Consider the following 11111-nt stretch of genomic DNA (forward strand, 5'->3'; position numbering starts at 1 on the left):
GAGACCTGGTTAATAACCTACACACAGAGAGACCTGGTTAATAACCTACACACAGAGAGACCTGGTTAATAACCTACACAGAGAGAGAGACCTGGTTAATAACCTACACAGAGAGAGAGACCTGGTTAATAACCTACACACAGAGAGACCTGGTTAATAACCTACACAGAGAGAGACCTGGTTAATAACCTAAACACAGAGAGAGAGACCTGGTTAATAACCTACACACAGAGAGAGACCTGGTTAATAACCTACACAGAGAGACCGGACGCAGTAATACCTTAGGAGGGATTTTCTTCATGTAATTCCAGCTGTGTTGCTGTGGTCCGTTGTTCCGGTTGTCCTGACCGTCTCTGTGACCGTCTCTCTCCCGGTCTCGGTGGCCGTCTCTGTGACCGTCTCTCTCCCGGTCCCGGTGACTTGGGGTGTTACTCCACATCCCGATCTCCACCTCCTCCTCCGGTTCCCAACTGGACTGGCACGACACCTCCTCCCCACACCAGGTACCACTCTCCTGCTGCTGCTGCATGGGCTTGGGACCTGGAGGGAGACGGGGGAGAGAGGACGAAGGGATGAGACCTGGGTAGAGAACAAGGAGACGAGGGGACGGGACAAGGAGGGAGAAGGGGGAGAGAGGACGAAGGGATGAGACCTGGGTAGAGAACAGGGAGACGAGGGGACGGGACATGGAGGGAGAAGGGGGAGAGAGGACGAAGGGATGAAACCTGGAGAGAGAACAGGGAGACGAGGGGACCTGGAGGGAGACGAGGGGACGGGACATGGAGGGAGAAGGGGGAGAGAGGACGAAGGGATGAGACCTGGGTAGAGAACAGGGAGACGGGACGGGATGGAGGGAGAAGGGGGAGAGAGGACGAAGGGATGAGACCTGGGTAGAGAACAGGGAGACGAGGGGACGGGACATGGAGGGAGAAGGGGGAGAGAGGACGAAGGGATGAAACCTGGAGAGAGAACAGGGAGACGAGGGGACCTGGAGGGAGACGAGGGGACGGGACCTGGAGAGAGAAGTGGGAGAGAGGGCGAAGGGATGAGACCTGGGTAGAGAACAGGGAGACGAGGGGACGGGACCTGGAGAGAGAAGGGGGAGAGAGGGCGAAGGGATGAGACCTGGGTAGAGAACAGGGAGACGAGGGGACGGGACAAGGAGGGAGAAGGGGGAGAGAGGACGAAGGGATGAGACCTGGGTAGAGACACGAGGGGACCTGGATAGAGACACGAGGGGACGAGGGGGCCTGGATAGAGACACGAGGACACGAGGGGGCCTGGATAGAGACACGAGGACACGAGGGGGCCTGGATAGAGACACGAGGGGACCTGGATAGAGACACGAGGACACGAGGGGGCCTGGATAGAGACACGAGGACACGAGGGGGCCTGGATAGAGACACGAGGGGACGAGGGGGCCTGGATAGAGACACGAGGGGACGAGGGGGCCTGGATAGAGACACGAGGACACGAGGGGGCCTGGATAGAGACACGAGGGGACGAGGGGGCCTGGATAGAGACACGAGGGGACGAGGGGGCCTGGATAGAGACACGAGGGGACGAGGGGGCCTGGATAGAGACACGAGGGGACGAGGGGGCCTGGATAGAGACACGAGAGGACGAGGGGGCCTGGATAGAGACACGAGGACACGAGGGGGCCTGGATAGAGACACGAGGACACGAGGGGGCCTGGATAGAGACACGAGGACACGAGGGGGCCTGGATAGAGACACGAGAGGACGAGGGGGCCTGGATAGAGACACGAGGGGACGAGGGGGCCTGGATAGAGACACGAGAGGACGAGGGGGCCTGGATAGAGACACGAGGGGACGAGGGGGCCTGGATAGAGACACGAGAGGACGAGGGGGCCTGGATAGAGACACGAGGACACGAGGGGGCCTGGATAGAGACACGAGGACACGAGGGGGCCTGGATAGAGACACGAGGGGGCCTGGATAGAGACACGAGGGGGCCTGGATAGAGACACGAGGACACGAGGGGGCCTGGATAGAGACACGAGAGGACGCGGGGGCCTGGATAGAGACACGAGGGGACGAGGGGGCCTGGATAGAGACACGAGGGGACGAGGGGGCCTGGATAGAGACACGAGGACACGAGGGGGCCTGGATAGAGACACGAGGACACGAGGGGGCCTGGATAGAGACACAAGGACACGAGGGGGCCTGGATAGAGACACGAGGACACGAGGGGGCCTGGATAGAGACACGAGGACACGAGGGGGCCTGGATAGAGACACGAGGGGACCTGGATAGAGACACGAGGGGACCTGGATAGAGACACGAGGGGACGAGGGGGCCTGGATAGAGACGAGGAGATGTGTGTGTGTGTGTGTGTGTGTGTGTGTGTCTCACCAGGTTTGTGGTGGTTCTGTGGTCCAGGTCCTTCCCAGCCTCCTGTCCCAGAGGTGTCCCCTCTGTCTCTGTCCCCTCGGTGTCCCAGGTCCTCCCAGGTGGAGCTGGTGTCCATGGGTTTCCCCCAGGCCGATGTCCCGTTGTCCACAGAGACAGGGGGGGCTGACGGCTCACACCACGTTCCTGACTCCATCTTCTGGGGACCTGCGTACTGTTCACCCCAGCCTGGAGGCGGGAGAGAGGGGGAGAGGAGGAGCAGAGAGAGGGGGAGGAGGAGCAGAGAGAGGGGGAGGAGGAGGGGGAGGAGGAGCAGAGGGAGGAGGAGGAGGAGGAGAGAGAGGGAGGAGGAGGAGGAGAGGGAGGAGGAGGAGAGAGAGGGGGAGGAGGAGAGAGAGGGGGAGGAGGAGAGAGAGGGGGAGGAGGAGAGAGTTTCACCATTTTGTTTATCCAGGTTTCCGTTTTCCCCCTTTAATTCCAGTAATCACCTAGCAAGAGGCTGTTGTTTAGCAGCTAGCAAGAGGCTGTTGTTTAGCAGCTAGCAAGAGGCTGTTGTTTAGCAGCTAGCAAGAGGCTGCTGTTTAGCAGCTAGCAAGAGGCTGCTGTTTAGCGCCTAGCAAGAGGCTGCTGTTTAGCGCCTAGCAAGAGGCTGCTGTTTAGCACCTAGCAAGAGGCTGTTGTTTAGCAGCTAGCAATAGGCTGTTGTTTAGCAGCTAGCAAGAGGTTGTTGTTTAGCAGCTAGCAAGAGGCTGTTGTTTAGCAGCTAGCAAGAGGCTGTTGTTTAGCAGCTAGCAAGAGGCTGTTGTTTAGCACCTAGCAAGAGGCTGTTGTTTAGCACCTAGCAAGAGGCTGTTGTTTAGCAGCTAGCAAGAGGCTGCTGTTTAGATTTTATAGAGCCCTGGGTCAGTGAGTGATTTTATATAGAGCCCTGGGTCAGTGAGTGATTTTATATAGAGCCCTGGGTCAGTGAGTGATTTTATATAGAGCCCTGGGTCTGTGAGTGATTTATATAGAGCCCTGGGTCAGTGAGTGATTTATATAGAGCCCTGGGTCAGTGAGTGATTTATATAGAGCCCTGGGTCAGTGAGTGATTTATATAGAGCACTAGGTCAGTGAGTGATTTATATAGAGCCCTGGGTCTGTGAGTGATTTATATAGAGCCCTGGGTCAGTGAGTGATTTATATAGAGCCCTGGGTCTGTGAGTGATTTATATAGAGCCCTGGGTCAGTGAGTGATTTATATAGAGCCCTGGGTCAGTGAGTGATTTATATAGAGCCCTGGGCCTGTGAGTGATTTATATAGAGCCCTGGGTCTGTGAGTGATTTATATAGAGCCCTGGGTCTGTGAGTGATTTATATAGAGCCCTGGGTCAGTGAGTGATTTATATAGAGCCCTGGGTCAGTGAGTGATTTATATAGAGCCCTGGGTCTGAGTGATTTATATAGAGCCCTGGGTCTGTGAGTGATTTATATAGAGCCCTGGGTCTGTGAGTGATTTATATAGAGCCCTGGGTCTGTGAGTGATTTTATATAGAGCCCTGTATCTGTGAGTGATTTATATAGAGCCCTGTATCTTCGAGTGATTTTATATAGAGCCCTGGGTCTGTGAGTGATTTATATAGAGCCCTGGGTCAGTGAGTGATTTTATATAGAGCCCTGGGTCAGTGAGTGATTTTATATAGAGCCCTGGGTCAGTGAGTGATTTTATATAGAGCCCTGGGTCAGTGAGTGATTTTATATAGAGCCCTGGGTCAGTGAGTGATTTTATATAGAGCCCTGGGTCAGTGAGTGATTTTATATAGAGCCCTGGGTCAGTGAGTGATTTTATATAGAGCCCTGGGTCAGTGAGTGATTTTATATAGAGCCCTGGGTCTGTGAGTGATTTATATAGAGCCCTGGGTCTGTGAGTGATTTATATAGAGCCCTGGGTCAGTGAGTGATTTATATAGAGCCCTGGGTCAGTGAGTGATTTATATAGAGCCCTGGGTCAGTGAGTGATTTATATAGAGCCCTGGGTCAGTGAGTGATTTATATAGAGCCCTGGGTCAGTGAGTGATTTTATATAGAGCCCTGGGTCTGTGAGTGATTTTATATAGAGCCCTGGGTCTGTGAGTGATTTATATAGAGCCCTGTATCTTCAAGTGATTTTATATAGAGCCCTGTATCTTCGAGTGATTTTATATAGAGCCCTGGGTCTGTGAGTGATTTATATAGAGCCCTGGGTCTGTGAGTGATTTATATAGAGCCCTGGGTCTGTGAGTGATTTTATATAGAGCCCTGGGTCTGTGAGTGATTTATATAGAGCCCTGGGTCTGTGAGTGATATATATAGAACCCTGGGTCTGTGAGTGATATATATAGAACCCTGGGTCTGTGAGTGATTTATATAGAGCCCTGGGTCAGTGAGTGATTTATATAGAGCCCTGGGTCTGTGAGTGATTTATATAGAGCCCTGGGTCTGTGAGTGATTTTATATAGAGCCCTGGGTCTGTGAGTGATTTTATATAGAGCCCTGGACCTGGGAGTGATTTACATAGAGCCCTGTGTCTGTGAGTGATTTTATATAGAGCCCTGGGTCTGTGAGTGATTTATATAGAGCCCTGGGTCTGTGAGTGATTTTATATAGAGCCCTGGACCTGGGAGTGATTTACATAGAGCCCTGTGTCTGTGAGTGATTTTATATAGAGCCCTGGGTCTGTGAGTGATTTATATAGAGCCCTGGGTCTGTGAGTGATTTATATAGAGCCCTGGGTCTGTGAGTGATTTATATAGAGCCCTGGGTCTGTGAGTGATTTATATAGAGCCCTGGGTCTGTGAGTGATTTTATATAGAGCCCTGGACCTGGGAGTGATTTACATAGAGCCCTGTGTCTGTGAGTGATTTTATATAGAGCCCTGGGTCTGTGAGTGATTTATATAGAGCCCTGGGTCTGTGAGTGATTTTATATAGAGCCCTGGACCTGGGAGTGATTTACATAGAGCCCTGTGTCTGTGAGTGATTTTATATAGAGCCCTGGGTCTGTGAGTGATTTATATAGAGCCCTGGGTCTGTGAGTGATTTATATAGAGCCCTGGGTCTGTGAGTGATTTTATATAGAGCCCTGGGTCTGTGAGTGATTTTATATAGAGCCCTGGGTCTGTGAGTGATTTATATAGAGCCCTGGGTCTGTGAGTGATATATATAGAACCCTGGGTCTGTGAGTGATTTATATAGAGCCCTGGGTCAGTGAGTGATTTATATAGAGCCCTGGGTCAGTGAGTGATTTATATAGAGCCCTGGGTCAGTGAGTGATTTATATAGAGCCCTGGGTCTGTGAGTGATTTATATAGAGCCCTGGGTCTGTGAGTGATTTTATATAGAGCCCTGGGTCTGTGAGTGATTTACATAGAGCCCTGGACCTGGGAGTGATTTTATACAGCCCTTTCTCTCCCTCCCTCCCCCTTTCTGTCTCCCTCTGTCTCAGCCCCACCCCCCCCCCCCCAGAACTCTCTGTATTTCAGGCCAAACAAAGGTCTGTGTTTCTGCCTGCACTCACAGCTCAGAGAGAAACATCTATAATGTAGAACATTCCAGAAGGATGACGCAACCCTAAACACACACACACTAAGGGGAGGCGGAGGACACTGTGTGTGTGATGGATGTGTGTCCATGCAGTGTGTGTGTGTGTGTGTGTGTCCATACAGTGTGTGTGTGTGTGTGTGTGTCCATACAGTGTATGTGTGTGTGTGTGTGTGTGTGTGTGTGTCCATACAGAGTGTGTGTGTGTGTGTCCATACTGTGTGTGTGTGTGTCCATACTGTGTGTGTGTGTCCATACTGTGTGTGTGTGTCCATACTGTGTGTGTGTGTCCATACTGTGTGTGTGTGTCCATACTGTGTGTGTGTGTGTGTGTGTGTGTGTACAGCTCCCTCCACTCACCAGGGCTGCAGGTCTTGTCCTTGTCGGCCATGTTGTTCAGGGGTGGTGGGGGTTGCTGCTGGGGCTGGGGGGGTTTGGTCATGGCATCCTGCTCTGATTGGCTGGTCTTGTTCCACATATTAACCCCGCTACAGTTGTATTTGTTGGGGTCTCCCCACGCCGAGGTCCCGTCATCGATCTCCATCCTCCTCCTCACCGACTCTGGACTAGGCTCCTCCCACCCGGTAGACGACTCCTCCTCCTTGTGGGAGGGTCCAGCAGGGACCGCCGCCCCAGTCCAGCCGCTGGGTTTGGAACCTGAGGGCTGGGGACCGCCTGGTGGATGTGGACCGCCTGGTGGATGGGGACCGCCTGGTGGATGGGGACCGCCTGGTGGATGGGGACCGCCTGGTGGATGTGCTCTAGGGTCCGGGCCAGGGTTGGAGTTAGAGTCTGGACTTTTACCCCACTCGGAGGGTGGCGCCGGTTCTCCCCAGCTCTGAGAGGGGTGGCTGGGCTTCGTGGACGTCTCGCCCCATCCCCCCTGAGTCTGGTGGTTCTGGGGTTTGGGTCCGGGGACGGACACAGGGGGGGGCTCTCCCCAGCCAGAGTGAGGGTTGCTGGGGTGTTCGGGGGTGTTGGACGCTCCGCTGACACCCCAGGTGCTGCTGCTGTCGTCGGGGTGTGTGTTGTTGTTGCCCGGGTGACCGGGCTCACCCCATCCTCCAGACCCTGAACGGTCGCTGTCGTTGTCCCATCCTCCAGACCCACTAGTCCTCTGGGGCTGGCCCCAGTAGCTGCTGCTCCCTCCTCCTCTGGAGCGGTCTCCGCCCCCACCACCACTAGGGGCGCCCCAGCCCTGCTTTTGTGGTTTAGGAGGGTTGGTCCAGGTGTTGGAGTTGTCTTCCTTCTGGCTGTTCCCCCAGGTAGAGGAAGAGTTGCTGTGTTCCCATCCTCGTTCTCCTCCAGGACCTTTGTTGTCTCTGTCTCCACAACCAGACAAGGTCTTGTGCTCTACCCAGCCAGACCCTCCTGACTCTGGGCCTGTATTGCCCGGCCCGTCTCCCCGCCATCCTCCAGAGCTGGAGGTCTGAGAACGGGCTGTGTGGCTTTTCGAGCCATAGCCAGGGCCTCCGTGACTGGACTTCCTGTCATCGGGTCTAGGAGCGGGAGAGGTGACGTCCCAGGCCGTGTTCTGGCGTACTGGGGTCTGGCCCCAGCCGGTGTTACAGAGGACACGTGGGTCCACGTCTGAACAGGAGAGGACAGGGAGGGGGACTCTTGGACGGGGGTCGTTTCTGTCCCTGTCTAAGCTACGGCCTCCAGAGCTCTCCCCGCTCCCGCTCGCATGTCCCTGCACTCCTCCTCCTCCTCCTCCTCCTCCTCCCATCCTGAGGGCGTCATCTTCAAGACTCTTCCAGCCATTGGCTCCTCCTCCCGACTTCCGTCCGTCGCCGGAATCCTGAGATTTGTTGCCGGGCAACGAGCTCCACTCCCCGTTGAGGGGTTGCCTGTTGGACGAGGAGCCAGACGAAGAAGAGGACGAGGAAGAGGAGGCGTTTCCCCATGGTCGTGGGATCCCGGCAGGACCCACTCCGGTCCCATTGCTCGCCGCTCCTCCGGTCCCCAAGGACAGGTTACGAGGAGAGGAGGAAGCAGAGGGACCAGAGTCCCACCTCCCTACAGAGTCCTTGCTGTTATTTTTACTGTTGTAAACAGCAGCAGCAGCGGAGGAGGAGGGCTGGCCCTGTCCCTGGCCGTTCACAGTGTCGCCCGAGGCCCCCCAAGGCTTACAGAAGCCCCGTGCCAGGCCCTCGCTGTGGGGGTGCTGGGCGCCAGACAGGGTCCCGTTGGAGAGCTGATCTCCAAGCTCTGATCCCGCTCCGCAGGAACGCAGCGCCGAGCCGGACTCGTTCCTCTGCGCCGAGCCGCCCGTAGAGTTTGGTAAACTAGAGGTGTCGATGGCGTCAGTAGTAGTGTGAATTGATCCGTTGGTTGCTTCAGTGTTCAGGTGGTGAGTCTTGATAGTAGTATCATTCAGGAAGTGGTGTCGTTGTTCAGACAGAGACGTAGAGAGGCTGTCCGGTTGGGTCCCCCCCCAGCCCAGAGAGCCTCCCTGCTGGCCAATCTTACAGCCAGAGGGTCCCTGGGGGCCGGGCCAGGCACCGTGGTTAACTTTTGGGTTCAAAGTCATGGGTGTCACACCAGCTCCGTTGGCCGACGCCCAGGGGCTGGGCTTGTTGCCGCGGTTACCGTCGACGGGGGCGGAGGAGTCGTCGTTGGAGCCGTTGGCCACGCCCCCCCACGGACCTTTCACCGCCCCGTTACACATTATGACGTTATTGCTGCTGCTACCGGGAGGAGCGCTGCCGTTAGTCACCGTCAGGGGGGAGAAGCGGTTCCCGTTACGGTTTCCGTTAGCGCCTGGGGGCGGCGGCGACGACGACGTCATCACGGTGACCAAGTTCTTCTCCGAGCCACCGGAGCTAGAGGCGGAGTCTGTGTCCATGCATTCTGAGGTGAGCTCGGGGTCGCTGCCGGAGCTGCTGCCGGCTGCGGAGTTAGAGGAGGAGGAGGGCGTGTCACTGCAGACCGAGTCTACCAGCACCTTGAAAAGAGAAACTTTTAGTAATAAATTAAACGGTTATTATTTTTTTTTTTTATTTAATCTATCCTTAAATTAAAGACCCAAATTCGCTTTACACATGTATAAACATCCACATGGCAGTCATAGATACTGAAATACATGAATATTGCGTTGATATTGCGTCTGAAAACTCAAAAAGAAAACGGGTAGAGGCACTAACTAGCTAGTTCCTTATTCTGTCTAAACCAGTCAGCTGCGACACTCTCGGGTCAGGGAAGTTTGAACTAGCGTTTTCACATTTGGGCATGCTAACTAAAATTGTTAATGTTCCTTAAGTAAAATCAAACAATAGTTTTTTTTTTACATTACAGTAAAGGATTTCAAAATCAACCAGAAAAACTGATTCTCCGTTCCAGTATGGCGAGACATCCGAACGGGTTTCTCATAACCCCGCCTCACATTACAACGTTCCAAGATTTAAAAAAAAACAAACATGGTAGTATTTCCATTTGGAGAAGCTCAGAGAGTACTCACCTTGCCCCAGTTACTGTTGCTGTCGCAGGGAGAACCAGAGCTCCAGGGGGAATTCTCATACTGAGAATCCAGGCCAGGGTGGTCCAAACCTGGGGACAGAAAGGGGGAGAGGTGGTAGAAGTTTGGTTAGCTCACAAGAGAACACACACACACACACACACACACACACACACACACTGGTGGAAGTGGAGGGATGGAACCCAGACGTCCACCTGTTAACTGAGTGAGAAGAAGGTGCCTTGTAGAAGTACTCCAGTGTCTCTCTGATCTCAATAACACGAGTACTCTCCCCGTGTCCCTCTAACCCAGCCCGGTCCCCGTGTCTCTAACCCAGCCCGGTCCCCGTGTCTCCAACCCAGCCCGGTCCCCGTGTCTCCAACCCAGCCCGGTCCCCGTGTCTCCAACCCAGCCCGGTCCCCGTGTCTCCAACCCAGCCCGGTCCCCGTGTCTCCAACCCAGCCCGGTCCCCGTGTCTCCAACCCAGCCCGGTCCCCGTGTCCCTCTAACCCAGCCCGGTCCCCGTGTCCCTCTAACCCAGCCCGGTCCCCGTGTCTCTAACCCAGCCCGGTCCCCGTGTCTCTAACCCAGCCCGGTCCCCGTGTCTCTAACCCAGCCCGGTCCCCGTGTCTCCAACCCAGCCCGGTCCCCGTGTCTCCAACCCAGCCCGGTCCCCGTGTCTCCAACCCAGCCCGGTCCCCGTGTCTCTAACCCAGCCCGGTCCCCGTGTCTCCAACCCAGCCCGGTCCCCGTGTCTCCAACCCAGCCCGGTCCCCGTGTCTCCAACCCAGCCCGGTCCCCGTGTCTCTAACCCAGCCCGGTCCCCGTGTCTCTAACCCAGCCCGGTCCCCGTGTCTCTAACCCAGCCCGGTCCCCGTGTCTCTAACCCAGCCCGGTCCCCGTGTCTCTAACCCAGCCCCCCCGTGTCTCTAACCCAGCCCAGTCCCCGTGTCTCTAACCCAGCCCCGTGTCTCTAACCCAGCCCAGTGTCTCTAACCCAGCCCAGTCCCCGTGTCTCTAACCCAGCCCAGTCCCCGTGTCTCTAACCCAGCCCGGTCCCAGCCCAGTGTCTCTAACCCAGCCCGGTCCCCGTGTCTCTAACCCAGCCCGGTCCCCGTGTCTCCAACCCAGCCCGGTCCCCGTGTCTCTAACCCAGCCCAGTGTCTCTAACCCAGCCCAGTGTTGTCTGTGATCATGATGCAGACATTCACAGGGTGTGTCAGTCTAGTCAGCAGCCACCATTTTGTTTCAGCAGCGTGATGCTACAGTCAACCAGGAGGGAGGGGGAGGAGGGGAGAGAGAGAGGAGGGGCATTGGAGAGGGGGGGGAGAGAGAGAAGGGACATTGGAGAGGGGGGGGGGAGAGGGGGGGAGAGACGGGAAAGGGAGGGGAGAGACGAGGGAGGGAGGGGAGGGACATTGGAGAGGGGGGGGGGGGGGTGGAGAGGGGGGGAGAGACGAGGAGAGAGGGGGGGAGATGTGGGGGGGGGCTATTTGTTATTTTACGACGAGAACCTCTTCCTCAGAACTAAAGGGACCCTTTCATGTCTCCAGTATCTGTTCTTCTCTTCTGGTAATTAACCACCTTGGTTTTCTGTAAAGCCACGCTCATTCTCGCCAACCCCTAACCCAATCCCCTACCCCCAACCCTAACCCCTAAACCTAACCCAACCCCCAACCCTAACCCAACCCCCTACCCCCAATCCTAACCCTTAAACCTAACCTA

At 55.5% G+C, this 11111-nt stretch overlaps 1 protein-coding gene across 8 annotated transcripts in view; it reads right to left on the reverse strand.

Moving 5' to 3' along the window:
• LOC139569232 (trinucleotide repeat-containing gene 6A protein-like) overlaps positions 1-11111 on the reverse strand; it is a 99179-nt gene that overhangs the window by 54467 nt on the left and 33601 nt on the right. For 7 of the 8 annotated variants that reach the window (XM_071390964.1, XM_071390963.1, XM_071390965.1 and 4 more), the window contains 4 exons: positions 9390-9478; positions 6290-8876; positions 2376-2600; positions 281-540 (listed from right to left, as the gene is read on the reverse strand). In XM_071390964.1, the coding sequence (XP_071247065.1) occupies positions 281-540; positions 2376-2600; positions 6290-8876; positions 9390-9478 (3161 nt within the window). Of the gene's footprint in view, positions 1-280; positions 541-2375; positions 2601-6289; positions 8891-9389; positions 9479-11111 lie in introns of all 8 variants that reach the window. The other variant, XM_071390969.1, reaches the window with a different exon arrangement.

Source organism: Salvelinus alpinus, chromosome 1 (assembly GCF_045679555.1).
Source record: "Salvelinus alpinus chromosome 1, SLU_Salpinus.1, whole genome shotgun sequence".
Classification (NCBI taxonomy): Eukaryota; Metazoa; Chordata; class Actinopteri; order Salmoniformes; family Salmonidae; genus Salvelinus; species Salvelinus alpinus.